This window comes from Acomys russatus, chromosome 19 (assembly GCF_903995435.1).
Source record: "Acomys russatus chromosome 19, mAcoRus1.1, whole genome shotgun sequence".
NCBI classification, from domain to species: domain Eukaryota; kingdom Metazoa; phylum Chordata; class Mammalia; order Rodentia; family Muridae; genus Acomys; species Acomys russatus.
In genome coordinates, this window is record NC_067155.1 from 5533095 (window position 1) to 5550049 (window position 16955).

Below are 16955 nucleotides of genomic sequence, written 5' to 3' on the forward strand. Positions count from 1 at the left end.
AGTTCAATGCCCAGTACTGCCTCCCTCAGCGCGCGCGCGCGCGCGCACACACACACACACACACACACACACACACACACACACACACACACACACACGGGAAAAAATGGAAAGAAAGAGCCGGGCGCACGCCTTTAATCCCAGCACTTGGTAGGCAGAGGCAGGCGGATCACTGTGAGTTCGAGGCCAGCCTGGTCTACAGAGTGAGTCCAGGACGGCCAAGGCTACACAGAGAAACTGTCTCCGGGAAAAAAAAAAATTTTTTTTTTTTTTTAAAAAGGAAAGAAAGAATGAAAGAACAATAGACAGACACCCATGGGGTCCTGAGAGCATCACGTTTCTGCAGTTAAGCTAATTCAACATTGGGAGTATGTTCAGGGAGAGTCTGGGAGCTCGAGGCTGTTGGCTCTTGGTCATTCTCTTCAAAGCTGTGCCGGATCCCATATCCAAAGTAGATAGCAAATCCTAAAAAAAGGAAAAAGAAAGAATAGAAACAGTGAGATAGAAATAGTCACTCCTCTACCTGGAGGCCCGCTGGGGGATTCTCCACATGGCCCTAGGAAGCAGTTAGAAGAGCATAGAACCCAGTGGTCCAGGGATCTCCTCCCCAGAGAGCTGCTCACCAATCACCATCCAGATCCCAAAGCGAATCCAGGTCCCAGAAGTCATCTGCATCATCAGGTAGACATTCACAAAGATGCTCAGGACAGGAAGCACGGGCAGCGCTGGAACCTGTGGGCACATCTGTGAGTCCCTGTGCACACCAGGCACCTGAGCTCTCTGCCCTGCATGGAAGACCCAGCCCTAACTGAGCTCCACGGTCAATAGCAGTTCATTCTGGAGCCCCTATAGGATGTGCCAGAAACTGAGCGCAGAAACACTGGGCAGGAGATTGTAAGGAAATGGTTTTTTTGGGTTTTTTTGTTGTTGTTGTTTTTTTGGTACATTGTTTTCGGTTTTGTTGTTGTTGTTTGGGTTTTGGGGTTTTTGTTTGTTTGTTTTGGGTTTTGTTGTTGTTGTTGTTTTGAGACAGGGTCTCCCTGTAGCTATCTGGAACCTGCTCTATAGACCAGACTAACCTCAAACTCAGAAATCTACCTGCCATCTGCCTCCCAAGGGATTAAAGTGCCACCACACCCAGCAACAGATGTCTTATTTTTTGGACAAGGGCCTCAAATATCCCAGGCTGACCTTGAACTCAATCTACAACTCCGAAGGACCCTGAACTACTGATTTTGTGGCCCCCACCTCCCCTGTGCTGGGATTGCAGGCACACAGCACCTCTTGTTTTATGTGATGCTACTATGGCTCCACCCACTGACTATATCCCCACCTCTCCCTGCCTTTTTCTCAGTACTGAGGGTTCTACCCAGAATTACATGCATATTAGGCAGGTGTTCTGCCACTAAGTTATATCTCCCAGACACGGGAGGTGCACACGTTGTTGTTGTTGTTTTGTGGGGTGTTTTGTTTTTTGTTTTGTTTTTTTTTTTTTTTTTTTTTTTGGTTCCTTGAGACAGGTTTTCATGTAGCTAAGCCTGGTCTTAAACTCACTATGTACACTGAGCATAGCCTTGAACTCTTGAGCCTCCTCCTGCTAACTCTCTAGTATTAACAGTATAGGCATGTACCAGCATGCCTGTGGTTTGTTTTGTTGTTGATGTTGTTGTTTTGTTTCTTCAGTTTTTCAAGACAGGGTTTCTCTGTGTTATCTTGGCTGTCCTGGACTCAAACTCACAGTGATCTACCTGCCCCTTCCTCCCAAGTGCTGAGATTACAGATATGCGCCACCATGCCCGACCAGCCACCTGTGTTATTTTTATTTTGAGACAATTTCACCAAATTGCCTGAGATAGTCTAGAAGTAGCTACAGCCTATGCTGGCCTTTAGTGTGATCCTCCTGCCTCAGCCTCCTGAGTTTCTGAGAATCACAAATACACTGTGATACCTGGCTCTGCCCATTGGTGTGTCGAGAAATGGTTGGTTAAGACAAGCAGACTTTCACTGGGTAGCCTTTGCTGGCCCAATACACTCTATGTAGACCAAGCTGGCCTCAAACTCAAGAGATTACCGACCTCTGTTTCTTTCTCCCCAGTTCTGGGACTAAAGACAAGGACCACCATGCCCAGCCTGTCTATTGGTTTATCACTTCCACACCCCTTCCTTCCCTGGGGAATGTAAAAAGACTTAGCCCTTAAGCCAAGCACGACCACCTGCTTAGGGTGGCTTATCTGAGAGGACTAAGTCACCAACCTTGAAGTGGAGCGGAGTGGCACTCTCAGGCTGTCTCCAGACGACAATGACCGCCCCAACAATGAGAAGCAACAGTAAAACAACCACAGCTATCAAAACTGGGTCTGCAGAGAAGAGCTGCCCGGGCCATTGGGCCAGGATCAGGCACAGGAGAATCAGGAGGAAGACTGAAAGACAGTGGGAAGAAGTGTGTCAGGACCCTGAGCTACATCCCACCAAACCTGTCTGTACCGCGTCTCCTCCTCTGCTAGTGACATCCACCCCATGCAGTCAGCTTCCACATAGATGCCCAAGGTGGGGGAAAGTCCCAGTATTCACCAAGAAGGGAGGCACATCCATAGACAATCATGCCAGATCTCGGAGTTGGGGTGGTGTCCGTGGGGACGTAGAGGCTCCTTGCGATCCCTGGAATCCCTCCTGGAGAGACAGCCTCCGTGGATGAAGAAAGTTCAAGTCTAGGCTTCATCTCCACAGCTCCGCTCTCAGATTTCTCCTTCTTATAAGAGCTTAAGTTCTGGTCTGGCTGGTACCTGAATGGAGCAAGACAGAATGAGAACATCACCAGCTGCCACCATGGATGCAACAGGCAGCCAGGATACGCGCCTGGCCATCCTCATGGTCCCATCACCCTCAGCCAAGGGTTATGGTAGACTCTCACCTGAGGACCAGAACAGAGAAGGCCACCAAGGAATAGGAGAGCAGGGTCCCTATGGATGAGAGGTCCACCAGATCACCGAGCTCAACAAGGAAAGCCATCAATGCTAAGGAGATAAGAATAAAAGGCTGCTGTGGGAACTGAGGCATGAGCCAGTGAACACAGCCACGCTGATGAAGGCGCTAAGGCTGGCCGCCTACCTGCGATGGTTCCACAAAGGACGGTGGCTAGGATAGGGGTGTGTGTTCGAGGATGAACACGGGCAAGTGTCCGGAACAGGAGCCCATCCTCCGCCATGGAATAGACCACCCGAGGCACAGGGAACATGGCGCCTAAGAGGCTGTAAGAAGAAGAGGAACACAAGTAGGGAACTGGAGGGGGACAATAGGGCAGGGCCCTGCTCCTTTCAGCCATGTGAGACATTTCTCCTCCCTCTCTTCCCTCCACTTCGAAGGCTGGGACAGCTGAGAATCCAGCAGCAAATGACAGAAACCTTTGAGACCAACCTGGATGAGAGAGCACATAAGGTTCCCACGGCCACTGCATATCGAGCGGGGCCCCATCCTACATGGACAAATGCCTGGGGCAAGGGGCTGTCCGTATCAATCTGGTAGTAGGGCATCATGAGGGTGAGTGCTGAAGAAACGCCGAAATACATCAGAAAGCAAACGAAGAGTGAGGTCACAATGCCCAATGGAATGGAGCGCTGGGGACAGCGGGCCTCTTCCCCTGCAGGGATGGAGCAGACTTTGAGTCAAGAAGCACTCATAGGCCACCACACACACACACCTCTCCCTTCCACTCCTATACTCCCAAAGCAGGCTATCCCTCCACCAGCCCTACATGTCTATGCTTTGGCTAGGACGAAAGAACCACCACACCTGCAGCAGCAATACAGTCGAACCCAATGAAGGCGAAGAAACATGTTGCTGCACCACGGAGAATTCCACTCAAACCGAAAGGCACGAACCCTCCAGAGCCCAGAGGTCCCAAACTGTGTCAAGAGAAGGAATGAGAAAAACATTGCAGGGACTCGGGGCGTAGTGGGGTGTGCCTTTAATCCCAACACTCAGAAAGTGGCGGCTGAAGGTTCCCAGCCAACCCTGACTACATACCTCAGAGCCTGCCTGGGCTACACAGCAAAACCATGTCTTAGGAAACGATACTAGTGATGATGCAGGGCAAGGGATGCTAACATGTAGCTCATTTGGTAGACTGCTTGCTTAGCTTACATAAAGTTGTGGGCTTGACCCCAACATCACATAGTGCATTGTACAATCCTGGCTCTTGGGAGGTAGAAGCAAGAGAATCAGCAGTCTGTGGTTAGATGCCGGGCTGGGATCTATGCTACCCTGACTCAAAAAAAAAAAAAAACACTCTAAAGGGAACTAAACAGGTGACTCAGCAGTTTAGAGCACTAGCTAAACTTCCAGAGGACCTGGGTTCAATCCCTAGCACCCATAGGGTAGTTTGCAATCGTGCTTAACTCCAATTACATGAGATCCAAGGTCCTCTTCTGGCATCCACAAGCACCAGGCACATGTATGAAGCCAAAATCACCCATACCCAAATAAATATTAGCAATCGCCAGGCATAGTGGCACTGGCCTTTAATCCCATCACTTGAGAGGCAGAGGCCGGTGGATCTCTGTGAGTTCAAGGCCAGCCTGTTCTATACAGGGAGATCCAGGACAGCTAGAGCTACATAGTAAGGCCCTGTCTTTTTTCAAGACAGGGTTTCTCTGTATAGCCTTGGCTGTCCTGGGCTCGCTTTGTAGACCAGGCTTGCCTCGAACTCACAGCGATCCACCTGCCTCTGCCTCCCGAGTGCTGGGATTAAAGGCATATGCCACCACTGCCTGGCTGTAAGGCCTGTCCTTAAAAAAAGAAAATAAAAGAAAAAACTTGGGGAGCTGGTGGCATACGCCTTTAATCCCGGCACTCTGTAGACAGAGTCAGGTGGATCTCTGAGTTGGAGGCCACCTGGTCTACAGAGTAAGTGCTAAGACAGCCAGGACTATACAGAGAAACCATCTCAAAAACCAAGGTGGGGGCGTAGATAGGTCTCATAATAAAAGTGACCATATAGTGGGGGAGGAGGTCCCGTTCCATCACAGACCTAGGGGAGGGGAATAGGGTGAAAGAGGGAGGGACGGAGGAACAGGAGACAAGCAAGGGGATAACAATTGAGATGTAATCTAAATAAATTAATTTTAAAAAATTTAAGATGCAGGGCGGCAGTGGTGATGTACGCCTTTAATCCCAGCATTTGGGAGGCAGAGGCAGGCAAATCGCTTTGAGTTCCAGGCCAGGCTGGTCTACAAAAGTGAGTCCAGAATAGTCAAGGCTACACAGAGAAACCCTGTCTTGAAAATCCAAAAACTAGCCGGGCGTGGTGGCGCACGCCTTTAATCCCAGCACTCGGGAGGCAGAAGCAGGAGGATCGCTGTGAGTTCGAGGCCAGCCTGGTCTACACAGCGAGTCCAGGACAGCCAAGGCTACACAGAGAAACCCTGTCTCGAAAAACAAAAAAAAAAAAAAAGAAAATCCAAAAACTTTAATAAATAAACACTGAAGAGAATTATCCATTACTTTCACTGTTCCCCTCTGTTGGCACACAGTGCCTCGCTTGGTCCCACTAGCCAGACCCCGTCCTCTCCACACATTCCTGGCTTGAGCTAGCTGTGTCCTATGGGGCCCCTGACCTGTCAGTGCTGTTGGCCTCTGACATGGCCAGTTTGTAGTCATCCTCTGTGAGCTGCCAGTTGTGTAGCTTCCCATTAATGAAGCCAGAGAGGGAGACGAAGCACAACACCAGAAGATTCACTCCTGTGAAGAATTTGGTGACCAGGGCTGACTCTCGAGCTCCCAGGGCCAGGATTCCTGAAGGAAGAGGGAATGAGGAAAAAACAAACAAACAACCCTTAGATGGCTGCAGCGGCACACACCTGTAATACCAGCACACAAGTGGTAGAGTCAAGAATTTGACCAACCCGCAGCCAGGCGTGGTGGCGCACGCCTTTAAACCCAGCACTCGGGAGGCAGAGGCAGGCAGATCACTGTGAGTTCGAGGCCAGCCTGGTCTACAAAGCGAGTCCAGGACAGCCAAGGCTACACAGAGAAACCCTGTCTCAAAAAGCCAAAAAAAAAAAAAAAAAAAAAGGAGTCTGGCCAACCCAGACACACAAGAAGGAAGACTATGATTCAAAACCAAAAATCTCAGGCTAGAGAGATGGTTCATCGATTAAGAGTATTGGCTGCTCTAGCAAAGGACCAAGGTTCAGTCCTCAGAACCCATATGGTAGCTTTGATGCCTCCTTCACAGGCACAATGGCACCAGGCATACATGGTGCACATACATTATATCTATGCAGGCAAAACACATACATATAAACTGAATAGATATCAGTTTATCTCCTGGCAACCTGTATTCAGTCTCCAGGCCCTCACATCATAAAGAGAACCAATTTCCAGTTTGTCCAGTGAGCTCCATATGAATGTACCCACACACACATACATAAATTAAATAAATAAATAAATGTAATTCCAGAAGTAAAGCTAATCCTGCACCAGAGGATCTCGGCAGAAGGTTGGAGGTTTGTATCAGTCTGGAGAAGGGTACCTTAGCCATCCAGTGGCTGAAAGCTAAGCATGCTGTTACCATCCTACCACGCGCCCACAGCCTCCATTATGGGTAAGCCCTTGCCTCACTCTGCCCTCCTTCCCGTGCCTTGGGATTTCACATCTTCCACCAGCAGCCCACCCTCCCACGCACGCACGCACGCACGCACGCTCGTTCACTGCCCCTCCCCCCACCCACCGGCCTGTCTTACCAGTGAGGACCAACACCAGACCAAGCGCAAAGAAGTCTGGATACTTGGCCAGAAAGCCGGGCACATGCATAGGGAAGGTGTCCTGCAGGGCTTGGGAGATGTGGTTCCCTATGAGGCCATCAAAAGCTGCACTCCAGGCCCGGGCCACGCTGGCTGCGCCTGCAGGAGGAAGAGGAGCCTCCATTTACAAACAGAAAGTGAAAAGCCTAAGAATACAGAAAGAGAGAGAGAGAGAAAAGTCCCAATCGCAATCATTGTCGTGGGGAGCAGGGGTGAAAAACACGCGCAAGATATATAATCTCAGCCGGGCGGCGGTGACGCACGCCTTTAATCCCAGCACTCGGGAGGCAGAGGCAAGTGGATCGCTGTGAGTTCGAGGCTAGCCTGGGTCTACAGAGTGAGTCCACGACAGCCAAGACAACACAGAGAAACCCTGTCTTGAAAATTAAAAAAAAAGTAAAAAAAATATATATAATCTCAAAAGAGATCCTTGGGATAGGGCATTTAGCGCTTGTGTGTGCTAGGCCCCAGGTCTGAGACCAGGCACTGCAAGAACCAAACGGTGATCTAGGAATTTCTCAGCAATGTAGCAAGCAGGTGAGCAAACACTCCAAAAGGAGGAAAGGCCTGTAAATCTAATCTCCCTGAAATATGCAAGGAAGCCAGACGGTGGTCACACACACCTTTAATCCCAGCAGTCCGGAGGCAGAGGCAGGCAGATAGATCTCTGTGAGTTTGAGGCCAGCCAGCCAGCCGGGTCTACAGAGAAAGTTCCAGGACAGCCAGAGCCACACAGAGAAACCCAGTGAGGTGGGGGAGGGGAGAGGGAGAGGCGGAGAAATATGCAAAGAATTCCCATCCCTGCCTGCAGGCCTTTAATCACAGCACTCAGGAGAAAGAGACACTCTAGTCTAGAGAGTGAGTTCCTGGACAGCCAGGGCTACACAGAGAAACCCTGTGTTTGACACTCAAAAAAAAAAAAAAAAAAATTAAGAGTTCAAGGTCATCCTCAGTTAACAGAGAGAGTTCAAGACCAACCTGGGCTACAGAGAGAGAGAGAGAGAGAGAAGAAAGAAAGAGAGAGAAAGAGAGAAGAAAGAAAGAGAGAAGAAAGAAAGAGAGAGAAAGAGAGAAAGAACATGAGATCTCTGTGAGCTCCAAGTGAGTTCCAGGTCAACCAGGCCTATATAGTGAGACCCTGTCTCAAAGCTGAAGTGGGGAAGGATCTGGAGAGGTGACTGAGTCACCACTGTGTGCATACTGCTTCTTCATGGGAACCTAAGATTGGTTCCCAGTACACACGTCAAGTGGCTTGTAACTCCTGCTCCAGGGGGCCCAGTACCTCTGGCCTTTGTAGACACCTGCACTCGCATGTACAAACCTAGACACATAATTAAAAATAAAACAAGCCCTAAAAACAGAAAAGAACGCCGGGCGTGGTGGTGCACTCCTATAATCCCAGCACTCAGGAGGCAGAGGCAGGTAGATCTTTGTGAGTTCGAGGCCAGCCTGGTCTACAAAGAGAGTCCAGGACAGCCAAGGCTAACACAGAGAGACACTGTCTAAAAAAAACAAAATAACAGAAACGAAGGGAAGGGGGAACGGGGCCAGGCCAGGTGGCACCTGCCTGCAATCCCAACACTTAAAAAGTATACCCATGTAGCCAGGCAGTGGTGGCACATGCCTTTAATCCCAGCACTCGGGAGGCAGAGGCAGGTGGATAGTTGTGAGTTCAAGGCCAGCCTGGTCTACAAAGTGAGTCCAGGACAGCCAAGGGAACACAGAGAAACCCTGTCTCGAAACACCAAAAAGAGAGAAAAAAAAAAGTATACCCATGTGTATCAAGGACTTACGGCTGTCTTCTGCTATATAGCAAGTTCAAGGACAGCTGGCCTACAGTGAGATTCTGGATTCATAAAAATCAAGAAGTCTTCTTGTAAGGCATGGTGGGTCACACCTGTACCCCTAGTGCTGAGGAGGCAAAGCTGGGAGCATCTCCAAAGTTGAGGCCAGCCTGATCTCCATAGTGAGACTGTCCCAAACAAAACCAAATCTCATTTCTTCTAGGTTTTAACCCCTTAAGGAAGCAGCAAAGCGGGCGAATGACATCTGAGGTTCCCCCACCACCTAAGCCCTTGGACCCAAGTGACAGCACTTTTATGAGTGAGGGTAAAACAAGCTTTTCCCCCACCCACCCCCACCCCATGCTCCATGCCCATTCTAAGTCCCCCACCTCCTCACCAATGACATAGGAGAGTATGAGGTTCCAGCCGGTGATGAAAGCCAGCAGCTGACCCACTGTGACATAGCTGTAGAGATAGGCGGAACCCGAACACGGCACCCTGGCTCCAAACTCCGCATAACAGAGTCCAGAGAGCACTGAAGATAGAGCAGCAACTAAGAAACAGATGATGATGGCCGGTCCGGCTTTCTCTCTGGCCACCTCCCCAGCCAGGACATACACGCCTGCTCCCAGGGTACTGCCCACACCCAAGGACACCAGGTCCAAAGTGGTCAGACACCGAGACAGGGGAGACTCGGACTGTTCGTCGGCCGCCAGGGGCCGCCGGCGTACCAACTTCTGGCCGAGCTGGTAGAAATTCTTCCACAGCATGCTAGGTGCTTAGTGGATCCAACCTCTGCTGGAAAACAAGGGATAGAGAATGATGAGCTGATGCAGTGCGGTGGCATACGCCTTCAATCCAAGCGCTTAGGAGGCAGAGGAGGCAGACCAACCTGGTCTACGCAGTGAGTTCCAGAACAGTCAGGGCTACCCAGTGAGACCGTTTCTCAAGAAAAAACAAAAACCAAAAAAAGGCAAACACTCTTCTTGAAGCCATGTCCTCAGACATAATTAAAATATCAATTAAAGGGCCGGGCATGGTGGCGCACACCTTTAATTCCAGCACTGGGGTGTGAGGTGGGGGTGGGAGGCAGAGTCAGGCGGATGCTGTGAGTTCGAGGCCAGCCTGGTCTGCAAAGTTGTTAATTCCATGAATACTCTCCTTCAAAAGCATTTCAACCCGCTTCCAGTTAAACCACACACACACACACAAAAAGCTATGTGTACACCTGTCCCCCAGCCCCTCTAAGTGTATTCAACCTTCCTCCCAAAGAAAAGTTGAGGCCCCTCACTCACTGTTCCAATAAGGCAAACTCGGCCTGTTGAGATCAAGTCTTTGTGCCTCTGCCCTGGTTTCGTTAAACAGTTTCATGCTCAAGCACTCCCCTCAAATGACTCACAACCACCTATAACTCCAGATCCAAAGGACTCCAACACTCCTGGCCTCCACAGGGACCTGCACTCACGTGCACCTATGCAGCCGCATGCACATTCATGTAGCTGAAGATAAGATCTTTTAAAAGGTATGAGTGACTTGTGGGGCGTGATGGCACGCGCCTTTAATCCCAACGCTCAGGGAGGCAGAGGCAGGCAGGTCTCTGTGAGTTCGAGGCCAGCCTGGTCTCCAAAGCAAGTCCAGGACAGCCAAGGCTACACAGAGAAACCCTGTCTCAGAAAAAAAAAAAAAACATGAATGACCATTGACACAGGTTAAGGTTACTCCCAACCCCATACTCCAATGCAGTTTCATTAAAGTTTTTGTAGTTATAGGACAAAGGAAGTTGTAAGTCAAGTTAGATACACTGACATTATGTGGGTAGACTTCAACAAGAAGGCTCAGCGACAGGCCTCAGATGCTATCTGATGATTCAGCCCTCCGGTTGGCGGAGAATAGGACTTTTGCTAACTTAATCCATTCCTAAAGGTTTTTATTTGTTAAGTCACCGGATGTTTGGTCTAACAGAGAGCTGTTCCGGAAATGGCTACTTGGAGGATTCAAGATAGCCCAAGATAAACTGACTGACGCTCCGGACCTATAACGTGCCAAGCCCTCCCTCCCACAATCACTATGGTTCTAATCAGTCAACCATGCAGAATGTTCAGTTTGAGGACACAGCTTCTTTCCTGAAACTTCCGTCTACGGCACGAAAGCCAGAACAGAAACCTCACACAGCCTCCAAACACATCCAGGCCCGACCTCTGACAACATAAAGTAGACGCTCAAGATCGCTTTTTTTTTTTCCCTACTGTGTTCACAGCACGGATGGCCTCTCTGACCCCACCCCCACCCCCTATCCCCCTCACCCCGGAATGTGTTAAGTAACCATGCGTCTTCATCGGGGATACTGCTACCATGATGAAACGCCATGAACCAAAATAGAAAGTTAGGGAGGAAAGGGTTTGTTGGGCTTACACAGCACTGAATGAAATCAGCATTGAATGAAATCAGGACAGGAACTCGAACAGGGCAGGAGCTGACCGAAGAGGCCATTAAGGGGTGCTGCTTACCGGCTTGCTCCGCCTGCTTTCATATAGAGAGCCCAGAATAATTAGCCCGGGGCAAAACCACCCACAACCGGCTGGGCCCTGGCCTGCACCTTGGGTCCGCTTCTCACACTGGATTGGAGAGAGGGAAGCTTAGCTGGGCACGGATGGGTGCAGGCAGGATCTTGGTCAGTGGTGAGTGGTTGGGTAAAGAACACACCCGAGAACAGCTTAAGAGAACTGGTTCGTTTATAGATGGGGGAGGGAAAGGGCATTTATGCCCCCGGGCAGGTGGCCAGGGTCTATGGGGTTAGGTTTGTGTGGCCGTGTTCCATTGGTCAGGGCAGGGGTGTTGTTGGAAGGTAATTTCTGTTTAAGGAGGGAATTCCAGGTGCTTCCGGATATGACCTTATAAGGAAAAAGGAAGTTTAACATGGCTACTGGCTATGTGATCTCTTCTTCCTGCAAGGACCTGCAGGCCCAGGGCAGGGGGTAGGAATTCGATCCTATGCCTGCGGATCTCCGGATGATTTGGACACACCTGGATCTCACTCTTCCTTCAGGCGTGCCCCTCCCAGTCCCACAGCTCCCTGGCCCCACACTCCCCCCCCCCCCATCAATCACTAATTAAGGAAATAGTCTACAGGCTTGCATCCAGCCTGATTTTTATGAAAACATTTTAATTGAGGCCCCGCATTTCAGATGACTTCAGCTTGTATCAAGTTGACATCAACCTGTCCAGCTCACTGTGTCACCCCAGAAGGCCAAATACCAGCTAGAGGCCCATGAATCAAATCCCAGTTCTGGCATGGGCTATCTAGAGTCAGCAGTGAATCCATAAATTAAGGGCTCCAACCCCAAAACTGGCCTACTTTAGACTTAACTACAACCCCAGGTATTAAGAGACGTAGAGCTCAGTGGTAGAGAGCGCTTGCCTAGCAAGCGCAAGGCCCTGGGTTCAGTACTCAGCTCTGGGGGAAAAAAAAGACAAAAAACAAAAAACAAAACAGCTACAAATTGAGGTCCCCAGAGCCCCACTCCCCAAATTTTATTAATGAGCTAAAGTGCCTCATAGAACTCAAACAACAACAAAAACTATCCTTACATCAATTATTTCAGGGTTTTGTTTTGTTTTCAAGACAGGGTCTCAGGCCTTTTGAGAAAAACTTTGCCTTTCCTAGAACTTACTAGGTTGCAGGCTGGCCTCCAAGGAGCAGAGATCCTCCTGCCTCTGCCTCTCAAGTGCTGGGATTTAAAGATTTATTTATTATACAGTATTCCGCCTGCATGTGTGCCTAAAGGCCAGAAGAGGGCAGCAGATCTCATTGTAGATGCTTGTGAGCCACCACGTGGTTGCTGGGAATTGAACTCAGGACCGTTCAGAAGAAGAGCCAGTGCCCTTAACCTCTGAGCCACCTCTCCAGCCCCACAGCTTGATCTTTTTTTAAAAGGCTACAAAGGAAGCACTATGCCCAGTTTGATTATTGAGTTTTACTCATTGAGATAGAATCGCATGTTGCTCAGACTGCGTTCAAACAAGGTAGGTTAAAATGGCTGGACCGTGTGGTGCTCCTTCTGCCTCCACCTCCCACATGTTGGGAATATGTATAGCTGTGTGCAGAGCCACGGGGTTTAGGTAGTCCCCAGGGTTTCCATAGTAACCAAGCACTCTATCAACTGAGCCAAATCCCCAGAACCTGGACTGGTTTATTATAAAGGACAATTTGCGCCTGGCATTGTGGCTCAGGACTGAAATCCCAGGACTCAAGGGACTGACATAAATGGCTACCAGGAGTCTGAGGTCAACCTGGGTTACAGCCTGAGACCCCGTCTTGAGAAAAGTGAATGAGCCGGGCGTGGTGGCGCACGCCTTTAATCCCAGCACTTGGGAGGCAGAGGCAGGCGGATCGCTGTGAGTTCGAGGCCAGCCTGGTCTACAAAGCCAGTCCAGGACAGCCAAGGCCACACAGAGAAACCCTGTCTCGAAAAACAAAAAAAAGAAAGAAAGAAAGAAAAAGGTAAAAAGAAAAGAGAAAACTGAATGAACTAAAACGAATAAAAGACGTTTAAACAAGTATAATGCTTCACGCCTATAACCAACCTCTGCACTCACGAGGCTGATAGAAAAAAAAAAAAAGTGATATCACCGGGCGTGGTGGTGCATGCCTTTAATTCCAGCACAAGGGAGGCAGAGGCAGGTGGATCGCTGTGAGTTTGACGCCAGCCTGGTCTACAAAGTTAGTCCAAGATAGCCAAGGCTACACAGAGAAACCCTGTCTGGAAACACAGAAGAAGAAAAAGAAGAAGAGATCTGAAGCCAGAGTATAAAGGTTTTTCTACCTTCCTAGTGTGTATACTTGAGACTCTGTCTTAGTAAAACCAAAAGAAATCAAAATAAGTAAGTGAAAGGATTGATTTTTTTTTTTTTTTTTTTTTTTTTGGACTTGCTTTGTAGACCAGGCTGGCCTTGAACTCACAGAGATCTGCCTGCCTTTACCTCCCAAGTGCTGGGATTAAGGACGTGTGCCACCACCACCTAGCTCGATCTTTTTTTTTTTTTTAAGGCTACAAAGAAAGCAAATGAAGAATAGGATGAAGCTTGGGAGGTCCCTGAGCTCAGGAGCAGATTTGAGGCTGCCATTCTCCCAGGCACCTGACCGTCTTTTTACCTTCCTGCCTGCCTCCAAGGCTCTGCTTCCAATGGTCCTTTTAACTGTTTCCTGGATCCTAGGGGAAGAAAGCTAACAGATTGAGTAGCCAGAAAGGCTTGTCCGTTTGGATTCCTATGGGCCTCTCAACACAGCATTCCTTCCTCCCAAATTTGGGGCAGAACTTCTGTGACTCATCTTGGGAAAGTGAATTTCTTATTATCTCCAAACTTGGCCCCCGGGGTTTTGAAGTAGGACCAGAAACTTTCCAACGAAAGTAAAAAAAAGAAAAAAAAAAAACAACAACAACAACAACAACAAAAACCCAAACAGGGTGGTAGAGTACACATGGAATCCCAAGAGGAAGATGCCACAAGTCAGAAATCAGGCTGAGCTACACACACAGTGAGTTCTAACCCGGGAAGGCACCTGGTCTACACCGGAAGTTCCAGGCCAGCTAAGGGCTACAACATAGTGAGACCTTGTTTCAAAACAAAAACAAAAACAAAGCCGGGGAGGTTGTGGCACAAGCCTTTAATCCCAGTACTCTGAGGGAGAGGCAGTCAGATCTCTGTAAATTCAAGGCCATCCAGGCCTAAAAGATTTAGGCCAGCCGGAGCTGCATAGAGAAACTCTGCCAGGACAGACAAGGCTATACAGGGAAACCCTGTCTCAAAACCACAAAAACGAAACACAAACACACACACACAAAAAAACAACAACAAAAAAAAAACACCATCTTGGGCCAGTAGGATGGATCAATCCTAAAGGCCACTTGCCACCAAGTCTGACAACAACCTGATTTTGCAACTCAGCCCTTCAGGGTTGTATACACTATAGGACTCACATATATACAAACTCATACACAATGAAAGTTGTTTTCTTTATCATGCAATTCTTTGTCACCCACCAACAGCAAAGCGGGGAGAAACACTGTTTCAAGACGGCCCCTTGGCCTTACCAGAGACACTGGATGAAAGCCCGGAGTGCTGGGTTTCTTCCTGATGCTGAGCTCCCGACCTGTGCTGGGCAGAAGCTGAAGGTTCTTTAAGACAGCAGGTAGGAGCCACAACATTCAAATAGCTACTGGAAGCGTGCCTGGTAGGAAGGGTGGGGACAGGGAGGGAGGGAGGGAGAGAGGGGAGGGGCAACTCATCTGTCCTAAAGCAAACAAAGCCTTTTCCCTAGTTCTAGAGAAGAAAAAAAAATTTTGTTTTGTTTTGTTTTTTTGTTTCTTTTTTTTTTTTTTTTTTTTTTTTTTTTTTTTTTTTTTTTTTGGTTTTTCGAGACAAGGTTTTTCTATGATAGCTTTGGTTGTCCTAAACTCACTTTGTAGACCAGGCTGGCCTCAAACTCACAGTGATCCACCTGCCTCTGCCTCCCAAGTGCTGGGATTAAAAGTGTGCACCACCATGCCCGGCCCTCCAAGAAAAATTTTTTGAAGCAAGGGCTCACTTTGTAGACCAGGCTGGCTTTGAACTCATAGCAGTCCATCTGCCTCTGCTTCCAGAGTATTGGGATTAAAAGTGCCTCTAACGCTGGGCACGGTGCATATGCCTATAATCCTAGAACTCTGGGAGGCAGAGGCAGGCGGATGCCTGTGAGTTTGAGGCCAGCCTGGTCTACAAAGCAAGTACAGGACAGCCAAGGCTAACACAGAGAGACCCTGTCTCGGAAAAAAATAAAAAATAATAATAATAACAACAACAAATATGGCTGGAGAGATGACTCAGTGTTTAAGAATGTTTGCTGGGCACCTGCTTCTCTTCCAAAGGACCTGGGTTCAATTCTCAGCAGCCACATGGCAGCTCACAACTACCTATGACCCCAGTTCCAGTGGACCAGACTCCTTCACACAGACATACATGCAGGACAAAACATCCATGCATTAAATAAAAATAAATACATTTTTAAAAATGTTTGCCATTCATCTGGAAGACCTGAGTTCGATTCCCATCACCAACATGAGACAGGTCACAGCCTGTAAGTCAAGCTTTAATGAGGGCTGACCCTGTGACCTCACAAAATAAAAAAAAAGTTTAAATTACATAAGGCCAGCAAAATAATTCAGCCAGTAAAGGTGCCTGTTGCCAACTTTGAAGATCTGACTTCTTCCTTATTTATTTGTTTGTTTTGGGGGGTGTTTTGTTTTTCTTTTTCTTTTTTTTTTTTATGGTTTTTTGAGACAGGGTTTCTCTGTGTAGCCTTGACTGTCTCAGACTCACTTTGCAGAGCAGGCTGGCCTTGAACTCACAGCGAGCCGCCTGCCTCCGCCTCCCAAGGGCTGGGATTAAAGGCGTGCGCCACCACCACCCGCTTTCATTCTTTCTTAAGGCAGGATTTCCTGATGCCATCAAACTCGATATACAGTTGAAGACAACCTTGAACTCCCAATCCTCCTGCCTCCATTTCCCAAGTACAGAGATAGCAGGTGGGCAGCAGCACACGTGACTTAGAAATTAACAATGCCTGTTGCAAAGAAAAAGATTCCTTCATGAAGGGTGAGAGCCACACTGATCAGGGTGGGCAAGCCCCCTGGATGGCTGACCTTGAGCTTCGTTCTCCAGGACCTTCAAGACGGTAGGAACGAACCAACTCCCATGGCTGGAGAGAAGGCTTAGAAGTTAAGAGCACATGTTGCCAGGCCAGAGAGATGGCTCTGGCTGCTCTTTCAGAGGACCTGGGTTCCATTCTCAGCACTCACAGGACAGCTCTTTGTAACTCCAGTTCCAGGAGATCCAATCCAAGACACAGACACCATGCTGGCAAAACACCGATCAGTGCGATCAGTGCACATGAAAAACAAACAAACATAGCCAGGCGTGGTGGTGCATACCCTTAATCCCAGCACTTGGGAGGCAGAGGTAGGTGGATCGCTGTGAGTTCGAGGCCAGCCTGGTCTACAAAGCGAATCCAGGACAGCCCAGGCTACACAGAGAAACCCTGTCTCAAAAAAAAAAAAAAAAAAAAAAAAAAAAAAAAAAAAAAACCACCGATCAGTGTACATGAAAAACAAACAAACATAGCCAGGCGTGGTGGTGCATACCCTTAATCTTAGCACTTGGGAGGCAGAGGCAGGTGGATCGCTGTGAGTTCGAGGCCAGCCTGGTCTACAAAGCGAATCCAGGACAGCCAAGGCTACATAGAGAAACCCTGTCTTGAAAAACAAAAGAACAAACAAACAGGGCTGGAGAGATGGCTCAGAAGTTAAGAGCATTGACTGTTCTTTCGGAGGTCCTG

At 48.7% G+C, this 16955-nt stretch overlaps 1 protein-coding gene across 1 annotated transcript; it reads right to left on the bottom strand.

The window, feature by feature from the left end:
* Window positions 1-275: 275 nt before the first annotated feature.
* On the bottom strand, window positions 276-14790 carry LOC127203101 (cationic amino acid transporter 3-like). Its single transcript, XM_051161902.1, is given in 12 exon segments — window positions 276-465; window positions 624-732; window positions 2254-2420; window positions 2572-2783; window positions 2912-3014; window positions 3109-3248; window positions 3415-3637; window positions 3790-3902; window positions 5613-5790; window positions 6741-6899; window positions 8982-9379; window positions 14672-14790. Coding segments are annotated over 12 exon segments (2040 nt in total). The 3' UTR covers window positions 276-346.
* Window positions 14791-16955: the final 2165 nt, after the last annotated feature.